General features: G+C 33.0%; 1 protein-coding gene across 5 annotated transcripts in view; it reads left to right on the plus strand.

Annotated features, from left to right (window-relative positions):
• Positions 1 to 17287, plus strand: part of Dock7 (dedicator of cytokinesis 7) — a 210206-nt gene that overhangs the window by 120201 nt on the left and 72718 nt on the right. For all 5 annotated transcript variants that reach the window (XM_076860266.1, XM_076860262.1, XM_076860263.1 and 2 more), the window contains 8 exons: positions 32 to 121; positions 1077 to 1172; positions 2979 to 3119; positions 3211 to 3324; positions 4605 to 4775; positions 6437 to 6576; positions 12348 to 12517; positions 15708 to 15862. In XM_076860266.1, coding sequence (XP_076716381.1) covers positions 32 to 121; positions 1077 to 1172; positions 2979 to 3119; positions 3211 to 3324; positions 4605 to 4775; positions 6437 to 6576; positions 12348 to 12517; positions 15708 to 15862 — 1077 coding nt within the window. The remainder of the gene's footprint in view (positions 1 to 31; positions 122 to 1076; positions 1173 to 2978; positions 3120 to 3210; positions 3325 to 4604; positions 4776 to 6436; positions 6577 to 12347; positions 12518 to 15707; positions 15863 to 17287) is intronic.

A 17287-nucleotide genomic window follows, 5' to 3' on the forward strand; every position in this document is an offset into this window, starting at 1 on the left:
ATCTGGTCATTCATTCATCTTCACTCCATAGGCTATGGATCGAAGTTGTAATCGTATGTCTTCGCACACAGAGACGTCAAGTTTCTTACAAACATTAACGGGACGCTTACCAACTAAAAAGGTAGATTCATATGAAGACAAATCATAGAGGGGGAATATGATTCCATCAACTATATAGATGCAAAATTTCTTTACATCATCAATAAGAGATATTAAAACAATGACGTTATGTTTAAAAATACATCTTAGCAAGCACTGCTTGTCTGATGCCTTTAACCAATACTTTTCCAATGTGAGCTCTTTTACTTAAAGATAATGTTTTATTTGGGGGATTGACTGTTTAATTTAGGGTTTAGTTAATTCAAATTTGATCATCAAATTTTAGTACCAAAAAATGTATCAATTCTTAATTCTGTTTCTGTAACTGCTTCTGTTTTGTGTTTTAAATCTCCAGGGAAAGGAAGATGAGTTAGAAAAATTTTCACTCTTAGTAAGATATGTTGATTTGCTTCCCTTCTGCACAGTTTTGTTAGTCCTTTTTCATATTAATATACACTACTTTGCAAATGCTTTGTATGCATATTCATTATGATGCAGGGATTTTCTATGATTTTTGAAAAAAGATTTTGAACACTTGAACACTTGAAAATTAAAGACTTCTAGCAAAATTTAAAATTTTAAAGGTATTTCCTAAATTGTACCAGCAAAGTTCATGAGTGTATTTGTGTACATAAAAATATGTATTTTAGACACAAACAAGATCTTATTTGTAACTGTGAGTTCTTGGTTCAGTTTTTGTTTGCAGGTACAATTTAGGAGACTAGTTCCCAGCTGTCCTTTTAAAATTACATTTTACTCCAAGATAACATGTAATTTTTTCAGTTCTTCAACATGCCACTGTCTTACATGCATAAATAGCCGTTTCGTTAATGGGTGTCTTCACTGCATCATTGAATGGTTCACATGCCTTCTTTTGCTTATCCTCATTTTATCTTCATTTGTACTTGCATTATTATTTGTCTTATGTTATCATCAGATTTGACTTTGATAATAACTTTGGATTTACTTCTGAATAGCTTTTTCACGAGGAGCTGGCTTTGCAGTGGGTTGTTTGCAGTGGCAGTGTTCGGGAATCAGCTTTGCAACAAGCCTGGTTCTTTTTTGAGTTAATGGTGAGCGAACTAAACACATACCTTAATATTTTTTCCCTTGGTGAACAATTTTGTGTTAGGTCATTTTTTATCTTAGAAGTATTTTCTGTTGCACATCTTATGGTCTTATACATACCTTCAAGACAAAATTATATGTATTACATTTCTGAATAAACACTGTGATACTCAGTATGTTTGAGGTGAAATTGTAAAGAATAAGGTTCATGGCCAGGCATGGTGGTGCATGCCTCTAATCCCAGTGGCTCAGGAGGCTGAGGCAGGAGGATTGTGAGTTCAAAGCCAGCCTCTGCAAAAAGCAGGGTCTAAGCAACTTAGTGAGACCCTGTCTGTAAATTAAATACAAAATAGGGCCAGGAATGTGGCTCAGTGGTTGAATGCCCCTGATTTCAATCCCTGGTATACTCCCTGCCAAATGAGGTTCATTTTAACTCTTTTTACAGGGATAGTTGCAGAAACTAGCAGTCTTTTTCCAGGAAACTTGTGCTATATTCTCTCCTAGTCTGGATGTACAAGTGTATAATGGCAGTGTTGTAGATTTTATATCAAACAAAGGTAAAATGAGCATTATAAATGTCTGTCACCATTATTATACCTAGAAAGCTCTTAGGGAAAAGTCAGTTACAGCCAGTAAACAACATCTTTTGTTTAATTTGATGATATTAAAAACAAATAAATGAACTAATATTTTAATGAATGAATATAGGTATAAGAAAACATGTATATATGTACACATACCAAATTAAAAAAATATTCTTCAGTTGGGTACAATATTCTAGCATATTACTAAGATACAGAAAAGTTTAAATAACTTAATCTAAATATATACAGCTTAGAGGTAGCAGAACTATGATTTAAACACAAGCATGCTGGCACTGAGGAACTTCTTCTTTCTCCTTATCTCTGTAAAGCTGGATATCATTGAAACTTTTCTTCCAAAAAAGGAGTAGATAAAAATAAATAAGAAACAAAACCACAACAAAGGAAGAAAGAAAAATGAAAAGTGGAGGAGAGTAAGGGATGAAGAAAGGAAAGGGGGTAGGAAGGCAGTAAAGAGACCATATATAAGTGACAGAAAACTCATTTTTCCTCCTAGATGATAAGTAGCAAATTTATAAATCATATGCTTTTTTATAATATAAAAATTATAAATTTGACCTTTTTTTTAAAAAAAAAAATTCTTTCTACTGTGTTCAGATTTCTTAAATGTAAGTCAAAAGACCAGTTCAAGACTTAGTTACATTGTTTACTAACCTTAGGACTTGAGCTTCAATTTCCTTGAATTTAAAGTTTAAATCTCTTTATTATCATTATGACAGCATTGTAATAAAGATTCTCTCTAAAAGCATTCTATGAACATAAATCACTGTTAATTTTTATCTAATATTTTATTATTAATATTTAATCATTAAATATGTATTGTATTCCTACCATGTGCCACTTTACAGTAGATACTAAAAACACTACAGTGAAGACAGAGTCTCTAACCTTTCAAAGCTTAGAATTTGGGGATATGGAATAGCAAAGTTAATTAAAAATTTTCTTTAAGGATTTTTTTTCTGTTGATATACACTGACTGTTTTTTCTGTTGAAATCCAGAATAATTTTATGAAGATAATATAGTGATTGACTTGTATTGTGTTTGCTATTTCTTTGACACACACAAAATATTATTTGAAAAGCTAAAAATGTTTCAGCCACCCATTAAATAACATGGTATATTGAAAAAGTAGCCTGAGTGTTTAGAATTATTAAAACTGTTAAGCAAAATCATAAGAAATTAAACAAATGGCTTATATCTTCTTTCAGGTAAAAAGTATGGTACACCACTTATACTTTAATGATAAACTTGATGCTCCAAGGAAAAGTCGTTTTCCAGAACGTTTCATGGATGACATTGCTGCTCTTGTCAGCACAATTGCTAGTGATATAGTTTCCCGATTTCAGAAGGTAGTGATAACTTTTTTCCACTTATCTCTTTTCAAGCTAAGATTAAACCACCATACTTTAATTGGTTTTTGCTTTATATTCCATTTCCTAGGACACAGAAATGGTTGAGAGACTCAATATAAGTCTTGCATTCTTTCTCAATGATCTATTGTCTGTTATGGACAGAGGATTTGTCTTTAGCCTTATAAAGTCCTGCTATAAACAGGTAATATATAATGATTAGTAATTAGTCATAAAGTAATTTAAATGCTGTTAGCTCTTTCCAGAGCTGGAGGTTTCAGAGCACGTTCATTTATTGGTATTAAAACAAAAAAGTAGCATAAACTAATGTATTGTTATTACTAAGGTAAAAGTACATTTGTTTTATCAGGGCACAAGCACTTTGGCATGTTTTGCTATTAGTACAGTGGCTTCTGTTGAGTTGTAGTGGTTCACTCATGATTCTTTAATTCCCCTTCTGGAGCAGATAGTCAGATCAGTAGTAATGTAAAGCAGTCTCAAGATACCAGGCAGGGTCAGCATTTATACAGCATGAACAGCTAACTGAATTGCTTGTGTTTTGAGTAAGTTTTTAAAGTAGCTGCATTTTGCTGTATATTTCTCCTACTGTATAATCTTTGACCTTATAGAGGTCTGCTGAAGTCCATAATGTTAATTCATTATCTTGGTTTTAGTTAACTTAAAGCATCCTGGACTTCTTCCACAAACTGCTGATTTTGTTCTAAAATTTTTATGAACTGATTAATGAAACCTGCCTTTCAGGAAATATTAATTGTTGGTCCTGACAGGGCACGTGGTTGTGAGCCATATCATTGTTCCAGAAGTAACTTCTAAAGGAACTTTAAAAATTATATAGATCTCTGTGTCCCATTGCAGAATTATTAAGTTTTAATCCTAGTTGGAGGTCAAGGGTAGTGTGAGACATGATGCTTATGAAGCACTTCCCACATGGTCCACAGATGAGTTTTAGGTAACTACTGGTTAAGAATTCTATTTGGTCATATGAAATTTAAAATTCTGAAGACCTGCTTTATTGGATGTCTTTATTGTTTCTCTTAATAGAGTTAACTAACTATACTTGGGCACTGACCTACTTGAAATATTTGCAAAACTTTGTTTTTGTTTTACCTTTTTTCCTAGAATTTTATATTCTATTGCAACCAAAAGTCATCCTGTCTTATTCTTGATGTATGAACCCCTATACTTGCCAAACATTGAGCTTGTCCCTAGGGATACTGAAATTTTTAAGTCAGTTTATCATCTGACTCCCAAATAGCTTACGATGTAGCTGGGAAAATAGTCAATTATAAATATTATAAATATAGGTGAATGCAAGATGCTATAAAAAGAGTAGATAGTTCATTTTTAGTGATATTAGGTTATTTTGTTGGTATATTTTTCCTTCACAAAGTAGATTTTGAAGAAGTATTTATTAATGCTAAAGGTAATCGATTAATGTTGTCTTATTTACACAATACTTACAAGGTGTCTTCAAAGCTTTATTCACTATCAAATCCAAGTGTCCTGGTGTCTTTGAGGTTGGATTTTCTACGAATCATCTGCAGCCATGAGCATTATGTTACATTGAACTTACCCTGCAGCTTACTTACTCCACCTGCATCTCCATCACCTTCTGTTTCCTCTGCAACATCTCAGGTATGCAAAGTGTGCAAGCATACATACATATAAAGTTCACCTTTGTGAAAAGGTTTTAAACAATGGAAAAATGATAATACTTATTGAGTAATAGCTGTATGATAGGCTCAGTTTCGAATGCATTATGAATGTTAGCTCATTTAATCCTTAGAACAACTCTAGGAGGTAAGTTCCATTATTATCCCCATCTTACAGTTAAGAAAATGGAAACATAGAAAGTTTACTAAGTCAAAAATGGCAGCTTTGAACCAAGAATTTGTTTTAGAGTCTATGCCTCTACTTTGTGGGTACATGATAATTAGTAAGGATCAATACCCGTGAAAGGAAGGGTTGGGGGGGAATGAAGCATAACTAAGCAGAGAAAGAAATCAAATTGCAGTGTAGGCTTGCCAAGCCCCACCAACTTGTTTTTAGAAAACCCGAAGGAAACTAGATGAACATTTAGTTTTCAGTGGGTAGCACTTGATATAAACAGCTAGCAGTTTCTCTAATGATAAAAAAGGGTAATTATAATAATTAGTGAATATGTCCTCTCATATAGATTGAGATTAAGGGATTTTTATAGTTTTAGTACTAAAGAAGTCGAGATTTTCCTCCTTCCTGGCAAAGCACTCTTTCTGCTATATTATTCCTGAGGTAAGCAAGCTACTTTCTTAAGCTCTCGATGTCTAAAGTCAAAGTTGAACTTAATTCTGTTTTCAAGATATTAAATTCTCAAATGGAATTTGATGAAAAGAAATAGTTAAATTCCCCTAGAAAGACTGAAAAACATCAGAAAGCACCCACAACTTTTCATTTTATCTTTGCAACAAATTTGGATCAACCCATTGGTAATTTTCTACTTGGTTAACACATCATTTCTATAGTGAATCAAACTGATCTTTTACTTTCTTTTCGAAACTATCTTCTGCCAAGATGTGGAAAACCTGTAATGAAACATTTGTTTGTCTGGCTCCTTACTGAATATTGCATTTAGCCAAGAAATTCTCACAGCATTTCTTTTGAGAGGGAACCTGAGTTTTATGTATTTATTAGGAGATGATTTCTCTATAGAGATATCTGAAATCTGTTATTCTTCTTTAAAACTCTTCATGTGTGATTCTGAATATGGAATATATATTGGAAGAATGCCATTTCACAATAGTGAAACTTTAAGAAACTCAGTAAGTAGACCACAGAAAGATAATAATTCTAGAGGTAATATATTCTGTAAAAAATAACTTGGTATTTGGAATTTCTGTACAAAAACCAGTACCCTTGACTATAAATATTTCTCTTGTACTCTGGGATGAGTGTATATTCTAACATTTGCCTTGTTCCCCTTGAGAATATGATATTGTGAATGTTAGGCGACTTAGAGAATAAAGAAGAAAACAAATAGAAGATTTTCTGTGTGAGAGAAAGGAAATTAAATTAAATTTTCTATTAATCAATTTTAATAATAAAATGATTACATTAGTGAGATGATTTGTCATGGTTTCCTATACCAAAAATAAGCAGTTTCTTTCTCTGATGCTGTTAATACTAATATAAAATAAGCTATCCCAGGTACTGTTTATCTCTTTTTAATAATGCTAACATTTCATTCGTTGTGCTGCTCTCACTGTAGGATATTTTGTTGCACAGCTGTTATACTTTTGTTCTACTTCACTCCCCAACAGAGTTCTGGATTTTCCACAAATGTACAAGACCAGAAGATTGCAAATATGTTTGAATTGTCTGTGCCTTTCCGCCAGCAGCATTATTTGGCAGGCCTTGTGTTAACAGAGCTGGCTGTTATTTTAGACCCTGATGCTGAAGGGTAAGTAGACCAGTTTTTTGACAGAAGCATCTCACAGTGCCTAAGAATCTCTACTTTTCTGTTTACCAAGTTCCATATGTATATAATTTCTGTATTTCCTCAAAGAAAGACACTTTTTTTTCATATTTTGTTGCCTCTGAATTTGAGATTTGTCTTAAAACTGATAGTTTTAATGAAAATAATATTAATGATAATAAACCAGCATGGTTTATTTCATAGCATTTTTTTTCTTTTTAATTGTAATAAAATATATTGTGTATATTAGTAGATGGACTCAGACTTACCAAAATACAGTAGGCACTTTTCATTTAAGGAAAATAGACTAATTTCTTATGATATCCCGCGTGAAGAAAGTTCTATGTATTATTTTATTTCAAAAATTTCACTATAAACAAATCTTAGACTTTCAAAGCTTCCAATGTTATGATTACTTTTAGATTTTTAGAAATTGAAAAGAAGGGATACTGTTCAATAACTTAAATTTATTGGTAAAGCTTAATGAGGCCTGGAGATACAGCTCAGTGATAGAGAACTTGCCTAATATGTGTGAATGGGAGCTCTGGATTTAACCCACAGCAAAGGAAAGAAGGGAGGAAGGAAGCAGAAACAAGAAAGGAAGGAAAGTAGTTAATTTGTGGTCTAGTATCCTTTATGGGCAATGTCCATCTTAATATTTGTATGGCACAGTGGTACATATCTATAGTCCCAGTTATTCAGAAACTTGAGGCAGGAGGATTGGCAACATAGAAAAATTGTGTTTCTTTTTAAAAAGTACAAAACCAAAAACTGACCATAATACATTTGATTAGTGGATTTGCTTATTGTTTTTTTCAGTACTGGGGATTGAAAGCAGGGGCTTGCATAGCTCTAGCACTGAGATATAGCCCCGGCTCTTTTGTTTGCTTTTATTAGTGTGTTATAGTTATAATAATGAGATTCATTTTGACATATTTATAAATGCATATAACATAATTTGCTCCATTTCAATCCTCAGTATTTCCCTTTTCTTTTCTTTCCTCTCTCCCCTGACCTTCTTCCTCTACTCTGTTAGGTCCTTCTTATATCTATGGTTTCTTTAATTGGTTCAATATCATTAATTTAATTTCAGAGAGGGTTTCACTGAGTTGCCTAGCCTGGCCTCAAATTTGTGATTTTTGTACCTCAGCTTCCTGAGTAGAATTATTTGGTTCAATTAAATTTTTTTTTCTGATAATATGATCATTAATCTTATAATACAGATCAACCTCATATAAGGTTTCCATAAAACAAGATTTACCATTAAACAGGTTTCACTAGGGTTCTTTGATTATTTGAAGAGCAGATGAAAGAGGAGGCTTATGAAGTTCTTAGCAATATGTCCTGGCCATAATCAATACTCAAAAATATTTTAAAGGCCAAATCTTTTATACATGAAAGACATGCCTTTGTTTTTTAAAATAATGGTTTAACAATGGCAACCTCCTATATTTGGAATATATTTTTGAAACAATAGTTTTCACACTGCATTCTGTATGGTTCTAAAGAGGTATTTAATAGGTTTCTATGTAGGGTGGAATGAGGTGTGTGCAGACTTTGAAATGTGGAGAGGGAAAACTAAGTGGATGAAACTCTGGACCTCCCAATCCTGCTTGCTACTACTTTCATATTTGGCATTTGACAAATGAATATGATGTCACTTGGGAAAAAATAAAGGGATCCACTGTCTGGGAAAAAAGCTGTTTTGAAAACAATTTGAATACACTAGCTTTCTTTAATAACTGGTATATCTCATTTGAACTTTTATTCCCAGTATTTTTTCTTAATATATCAGGATATTTTGGGTTGCAAGAAGTAGAAAATTCTCCTTTAAACTGGCTTTATTAAAGGAAGGTAAATTTATTATTTCATATTTGGAAGAAAGATAGGGTTTTTATACTGATTTGGCTCACCTGCCTGTCATGTGCTGCCATGGTCACCAAAGCTATGCAGGTTCCTAGGTGGATTAGATTAGTTCTGCTTAAATATGATCCATAGATTCAGTGGTGTGTCTGTTACAGGGCACCAGATGAGGAGCTGGTGCCCAAATATAAGTCACCTATGTCTTGAAATACAATATTGGGCCCATAGGACTTTTAATACTATTATTATTGTGAGACCTACTCAACTAAGGGAGCAATGAATTGATTGCTCTTCTCAGACTATCACAAAGCAGCCAACCAGATGGCTGTTTTAAGTAGCAGGGCTGGTCTGATCAGGATCTACTCCTGAAATTGGAGATGGAGTCAGCTTGTCCTGAGCAATAGGGAAGGAATGTAGACCTGAACAAAATTAGTTCAAGGAGGAAGAAAGGAAAGGGGAGCACAGATCGAATAGGAGCTCAGTAGTATCTGCTATAAAGAATGGAGCATTTTAGCAGTCAGATATTTCTCCATTGAGATTTCTTTTCCACATCCAGAATCAATTCCTTAGCAAAAGTTCATGTAAACACAAAACTGATGAAAGAATTCTTTACTGCTTTTTTGCCTCTTCAAGCTAGGATGCGTTGGTCTTTGACCCTTAGAAAGGTTTTCTGTACAATCCAAAAAGTAATGATAGTTGTGTTCACTACCACCTTTTCTTGTGCTTTCAGTTAAACAAGATATTGGAAGAGCTTGAAATAGTAATGTGTTAGATTATAATCTTAACTTTTACTCCTGTTTGTCTCTTCCTTTTCCTACTCTTTCCTATACCCAATCCATTACCCAATCCTGTACCCAATTCAACAGGTTCTACCTCCAAAATATATGTCAAATTCAGCCACTTTTTTGAATCTTCACTACTATTTTTCTGATTATACTTCCATCTTTGCCTCCTTAAAATTATTTTGTTTATACAGCTGCCTTAATGGTCTTTTGAAAGTGGGAATCAGCTTATGTCATTACCTGGCTTAAATATTCAGTGTGTGTATATATTTTAAATAGTACTTAGAATAAAATCAAATGTTATTGTCTACTCCCACCAATCTCTTCCCTCCTCTCATTCTAAGATCTAACCATTCTGACTGTTTCTGAAATGTACTCAGCTCATTTCCACCTTAGGGCTTTACAGTTTTCTTTGCCTGAAGCAATACTCAACTGGCCTTAGGCTCTCAACATACCCATTTCTTCCCATAATTCTTCAGCTCAGCTTTCCACTCAAAACATCTCAGTGAGGTTTCATTGACGATTCAAACTAAATTATAGCCATGTTGCCCTTACCATAATCATTCTTAACCATATAACATTGTTTTATTTTCTATAAAACATTTATCTGATATTTCCTTTTTTCTTGGTTTGTATCTTTCCATTAGAATGTGAGCTCAGAAACTAGGCATAGTGTCACATACCTGTAATCCCAACCCCTCAGGAAGTGGAGGTAGGAGGGTCACAAGTTCTAGATCAGCCTCAGCAACTTAGCAAGACCCTGTCTCAAAATAAAAAGTAAAAAGGACTGGGGATGTAGCTTAGTGGTAAAGCCCCCCTGGGTTGAATCACCAATACATATTAATTTAATTAAAAAAAAAACCCCAGGAATGTGAGATCGGGGAGCCCAAGAGCAAGCATCTAGTCCTTTTTGTTTACTGCTGTGCCTAAGAATTGTGTCTAGCACAAAGTTGACATTTAGTAACTACATGTTAATTCAACAAATCAATGATTGTGAGAGACATCTCTTGTCTTGAATTTTACATTCTTGAGAGGTATAGAGATGATATACAGCATATATTATCCTAGATCATTGAGAGGAATCTTTGTACTGTATCTGCTCTCTAAGTAATCAAGAATAATTCCTTGAGTGGCATAATATGTTCTATAATTTACTAAAGATTTGCTCTTTTTTAAAAATATGTTTTAAGTTGTAGATGGACACAATATCTTTATTTATTTATTTTTTAATGTGGTGCCAAGGTTTGAACCCAGTGCTTTACACTTACAAGGCAAGTGCTCTACCGCTGAGCTACAGCCCAAGACCCAAAGATTTGCTCTTTAGAAACTTTCATATAGTTAGAAAATTAAAACTAAAAGAATATACTATGATTAAATGCTAATTTTATGGTACATAGTTTTTTAGAAGATTAAAAGACTTAACTCTTGATTATACCATTTGTATTATTATTTAAAAAGAAATTTTTTTAGTTGTTGATGTACCTTTATTTTTTATTTATTTATATGTGGTGCTGAGGATTGAACTCAGTGCCTCACACGTACGTGCCAGGCAAGCGCTGTGCCACTGAGCCAGCCACAACCCCAGCCCCTGTATTATTATTTTTGTTGTTATTATTTTAGTGTCTCTTTCTCTCTGGCTAAAGTGAATTCCTTAAAAATAAGGACAATGTCTTAAACATTGAGAATGGACCATTACAGATCTTGCATAAATATATATTTAATAGTTGAATGTGACTGAGTTATACAATCATAGGGAAAAGCTTCAAGAAAGCAGACGGGTAGAATTTAGGCAGGTTGAAGTCTAGGTCTGATAGTTGCTTAGACATGAGTAATATCTATCCAGGTTTAAGAATCTTTTGTGGTGATACAAGAAGTAAAAGGGGAGAACAGAAAGCAAATTTCTAGAATCTAAGCCTTGAGATTGGGTGATAGGTTATTCCCTATCAGAAAAAAATACTGAGAAGAGAAAATGTAAGATGATAAAATGTCAGAAAACTGGAGAATGTGAACTGAGATATATGTGTCTGTTAGATGTGGTTCTTTACAGTGCTTAAAACTACATTTTCTGAATAAAAATCTAGAAGAAAGAAATCTCCAGGAAGCTTTCATATGCAGTTATGTAAAATGCTTACGATCAAGGACTCTGTGTTAGGACTACCTGCTATCAAATCACAACCTTTTCAATATTGAAAAGGCTTATTTGAAAAAAGAAGGAAAGAACTTGATGAGGGGGAACATTGAAGCTATTACAGAAAGATGGAGTTCATTGACCATATTTAGAAATTACTTTTTGAGAGAAGGTACAATGTTTTCTGAGACAAAAAGAAAATATGATTTTGGTAAGTGTAAACATGGGCATGTGTAAAAGATCTGGCCAGAGCAATTTTAGAATGGTCCTTCTTTCCCAAGATACAGAGAGAAGTTATAGGTAAGGTCTTCAATCAAGTTTGTTAAGAGGCTTAAGAAGAGAGAGTTCTAAAACTGGTGCTAAGTGCAGCATTAAGGGCCAGTTAGAATGGATTGATTTTTAATAAGGATGATTACATAGTCAAAGTGTCTCTAAGAGACAAAGAATGTACAAAGGGAGAGTTACCCTTGCTAGTGTATTAGCTCAGTGAAAACTGAGGGGGGATCGGGAGTCTTATTAACTAGAGATGTCAGAGAGACACCATTCTATGGATTACATGGACCATTAGGTAGAAGATTCTTTTTTCAGAAAAAGGAAAGAATTTATTTTTGGTAAATGGGAAAAGATCTGATTTGATGAAATACAGTTTAAAGCTATTTAAAATTTATTTTTTGAAAAAAATGATATTATAAGTGCACTTAAAAATTTTTAATTTTCAAATGTACTAATGAGGAGTTAAAATGTTCAGTTTTACTCCTAAGTGAATTTGCTTAGTAATTCCTTTTTCCCCAGTTCTTAATTTATACATTTTTATACTTTCATATTGTTTTATTTATTTTAAAAGGGAATACATGCATATAAATGGCAAAGTTAAGAAATGAACAAAATTGATTTAGTACCATGACTTACAGTTTGTTTTAAAGATATTATCTAATCTCTGTGACCTTACTACTACTTCTTCTTCATCTCTTCTTTTTACATAGACTCTTTGGATTGCATAAGAAAGTCATCAATATGGTACACAATTTACTATCCAGTCATGACTCTGACCCACGGTACTCTGACCCCCAGATAAAGGCCCGAGTGGCCATGTTGTATCTACCTCTGATTGGTATTATCATGGAAACTGTACCACAGCTATATGATTTTACAGGTACTTGATATGATTAAGACAAATTTTAAAGCTTCGTGTCTAAAAGTGTTAGAAAATATCTCAAGGATTATTTTAGCAAAACAAAGGTAAGGAAACATACACTGTTAAATATTTAACCATATTGTTGAAAAACTTTTGACTGTGTAAGGGAATTCACTATAAAATCCATGTAAGTAGTTTATAGGATGAATATAAAAATAATAATTTTGTAGCAATGTATACCTACTTTTTAGGTTTATTTTTGTGAGTATGTACTATACATCTTTAAAAAGATACAAGGAAAGTTGACATGTTCTGCTGCTCTCAGTGTCAACTTTATTCATATATGTACATAATGGAAATTAATATTCACCTGAGTTTCAAGAATTATGCTCATTATTAACACTGTTAATAAGTTGAAGTTAAACTGCTTCTTAAAAACTAGAATCCATATGGTTTTATTTCTCTTGCTTTAAATATTTACATTTTTACTTAAATTAGACTTTACTTAAATGTAGAATTTTGGTTGCAATAATATTTTCCGTGAATAAATTTTAACTATTAATTAGTCTCATAAAGAATACCCAATTTAATAAAACCAAAAACATTTTCTGAATACCTGATGTGTATTAAGAACTTCATATGATGCTACAACAAAGATAACTAACTCTTTGCCTTTAAGGGACTAATAGTTGAGTATAATCTTCCCAGTATTTTGATCTTAAATTGATCTTAAATTCTGAAGAATGTCCTTACTTGAAGGTAGAAATGTTTATATTATTTTATCTTTTTTTTAAAACTAGGAAGTTAAAGTTCTCCACAAGTTAGAAATTATTACTGTAGAAATGAATTCATGTTTAAAATATGTTTAAATCGTAAACTTAATGATAAATATCACTTGGCTATTTAACAAAACAGGTTTGAGTGTCTGGGTTCATCTTTAGGCAGAAATTTTTTTTTTTTTAAGTTTTTTTTTAAAGATTTTAAAAGAGTTTTTTTAAAAGATTTCCAATTTGGAAAGTTAACTTGAAATGGATCAAGGAGCTAGATATCAAATCAGAGACACTGATAATCTGATAGAAGAAAAAGTTGGCTACGATCTACATACTATGGGGTCGGGCTCCAAATTCCTTAATAGGACGCCCATAGCCCAAGAGTTAATAACAAGAATAAACAAATGGGACTTACTTAAACTAAAAAGTTATTTCTCAGCAAGAGAAACAATAAGAGAGGTAAATAGAGAGCCTACATCCTGGGAACAAATTTTTACCCCTCACACTTCAGATAGAGCCCTAATATCCAGAATATACAAAGAACTCAAAAAATTAAACAATAAGATAACAAATAACCCAATTAACAAATGGGCCAAGGACCTGAACAGACACTTCACAGAGGAGGACATACAATCAATCAATAAGTACATGAAAAAATTCTCACCATCTCTAGCAGTCAGAGAAATGCAAATCAAAACCACCCTAAGATACCATCTCACTTCAGTAAGATTGGCAGCCATTATAAAGTCAAACAACAATAAGTGTTGGCGAGGATGTGGGGAAAAGGGTACACTTGTACACTGCTGGTGGGACTGCAAATTGGTGAGGCCAATTTGGAAAGCAGTATGGAGATTCCTGGGAAAGCTGGGAATGGATCCACCATTTGACCCAGCTATCGCCCTTCTCGGACTATTCCCTGAGGATCTTAAAAGAGCGTACTATAGGGATACTGCCACATCAATGATCATAGCGGCACAATTCACAATAGCTAGATTGTGGAACCAACCTAGATGCCCTTCAATAGATGAATGGATAAAAAAAATGTGGCATCTATACACAATGGAGTATTACGCAGCACTAAAAAATGACAAAATCATAGAATTTGCAGGGAAATGGATGGCATTAGAACAGATTATGCTAAGTGAAGCTAGCCAATCCTTAAAAAACAAATGCCAAATGTCTTCTTTGATATAAAGAGAGCAACTAAGAACAGAACAGGGAGGAAGAGCATGAGGAAAAGATTAACATTAAACAAAGACGAGTGGGGGGAGAGAAAGGGAGAGAGAAGGGAAAGCATATGGAAATGGTAGGAGACCCTCATTGTTACACAAAATTACATATAAGAGGTTGTGAGGGGAAAGTGAGGGGGGGAACAAGGGAGAGAATTGAACAACAGCAGATGAGGTAGAGAGGGAAGATGGGAGGGGAGGGGTGGGGGGATAGTAGAGGATAGGAAAGATAGCAGAATACAATAGTCACTAATATGCCATTATGTAAAAATGTGAGTGTGTAACCGATGTGATTCTGCAATTTATATTTGGGGTAAAAATGGGAGTTCATCACCCAATTGAGTCAAATGTATGAAAGATGATATATCATGAGCTTTGTAATGTTTTGAACAACCAATAAAAAGAATAAAAATTAAAAAAATAAAAATTAAATTAAAAACCTGAAAAAAATAAGATTTGCAATCATACAAAAAAACAGACCACATACTCTAGAAATGTTGAAAAAAATGAGAAAAAGTCAGATGTCATGAATGCATAAAATATATGTAGATGATAGTCTATTTTATCAGTTATTACCATAAAATATTCACAGATCTATTATAAAACATATAATTCATCAAAATTTACACAGAGTATACATGATGCCATTCACATTTGAGAGAAATGTAAAAAGATGCAGTATTAAATCATAACTGCACAAAGTTAACTGTAGTACATATTAGACTACTATTGCTGTTGCAGTGAATTCAAGTGTGGTGAATATTTGCTGGAAATGCTGTATGACAATCATCAATCTCTGTGAGCAGTTCACCTGGCCAATAAATTATGTATCAGTAAAAAAAAGATCTCTGAAGGTCCTTGCCTATTTTTCACTGTATAAACTGCAGATAACATACAGAATATGTATACTGTTTATATTATTGGTGAGGATTCTAGTCAACAGCAAGCTATTGGAAGGTAAGTTGTTGAAAAGTCAAAATTTACGTTAAAAAAAGGTTACATATGGATTTTTGATTCTGGAGGTCTGCATCTTTATACATTTTTATAATTTTATATTTTATACTTTCATATACTTGCATTGTTCAAGAATCAACTGTATATGTTAAAAGTATTTTCTTTTAAAGAATGATGGAGAATAGGGAAAAGAAATAGTGGCCTCAATAACTGTTAGTTGAGTTAAACAGTTTCGTTCTATGTTTTTTTCTTCAGAAACTCACAATCAACGAGGAAGACCAATTTGTATAGCAACTGATGATTATGAAAGTGAGAGTGGAAGCATGATAAGCCAAACAGTTGCCATGGCAATTGCAGGAACATCAGTCCCTCAGCTAACAAGACCTGGCAGTTTTCTCCTCACATCAACGGTAAAGCAGTCCTCCTACAGAATTTTTTTTCTGGAAGATATTTTTGAGGATGTGCCCATACTAACAGAGATTGTTGTATTAGCTCATGCGGAAGTACTCTGAGCTTTATTTATTGAATTAAAACATTAAAACTCCCAGAATATCTACATTGTTTTAAATACTATTTTATCAAGCTTTATGGGATAAAACTGTTTTTTGTCATTTAGAATTATTGAAAATTGCCCTATTTTATATAGCTCATTTTCTTTATTTCTAAAATCCATGCTTTTATGCTTTATCAGCCCCATGATATAGTGTCACTTGAGCAGTTGAGAATATTTTTTAATCTGTGAAGATTTATACTTTTTCATTGTTTTATAAATTGGTATTTACTATGTCCCTATATGTTTTCTTGCTAGAGAAGGGTATGTGTACCAAGAGGAGGCAAATTGCCAATAGAGCAAGTTCAAGTGCTAAAAGTTTTAAATGACTTTTTTTCAGAAAAATATAGTAATACTTATGAAATTTGTCCTCCTTGACAACTTTTTATAGCTTTATTAAGATGTTCAAAATTCACCTATTTTGGTGTTTATTATAGAGTTGTGCAGCCTTCAACTTAAATTAATTTCAGAACATTTTAATCATCCTAAAAAGAATCCTTATACCTATTAGCAGTTATTCTCCATTTCTTCCCAACCCCTAAATTAGAGAGTGACTAATCTACTTCCTATTTATATAGATTTGTCTATTCTGGGTATTTCATGTAAATGAAATTGGGTACCATGTGATCTTGGGTGTTTGACTTCTTTCACTGAACATAATATAATACTTTTGCAGATCATTCATCCATGTTATAGCATGTATCAAAGCTTCTTTCTCTTTTTATTACCAAATGGTGTTCCATTATCTTGACATACCAAAATTTTGTATATCTCTTTGTCAGTTGGGGAACAGTTTGGTCATCTCCACTTTGAGGCTGCTAGAAATAATGCTATTTCATAGTGAACATTTGTGTACATGTCTCTGTGTGCACACATATTTTCATCTCTCTTAGCTACCCAAGAGTGAATTTGCTGGGTAACATGGTATCTCTACATTTAACATTTTGAGAAAATTTTAAGATCCTTTTTTTCCAGTGTGTCTGCACCAGTATTCATCCTCTCGAACAATGCATGTGAGCTCCTTTTCTCCAGATCCTCGCCAACACTCATAATTATTTGTTTTCTCAATTATAGTCATGTTTAATGAATATGAAGTGGTATCTCATGGTGGTTTTGCTTTGTGTTTCCCTAAGGATCTAATTCTAATGATGTTGAGCACCTTTTCCTGTGTTCAGTGGCAAATTTTTCATTTATCTTTGGAGAAACGTCTTTCCAGAGTCTTAAATTGTATTATTCTTTACATTATAATAAGTTCCTTATTCTAGATAAAATCCCTTTTCAGATA

Source organism: Callospermophilus lateralis, chromosome 7 (genome assembly GCF_048772815.1).
Source record: "Callospermophilus lateralis isolate mCalLat2 chromosome 7, mCalLat2.hap1, whole genome shotgun sequence".
Lineage (NCBI taxonomy): Eukaryota > Metazoa > Chordata > Mammalia > Rodentia > Sciuridae > Callospermophilus > Callospermophilus lateralis.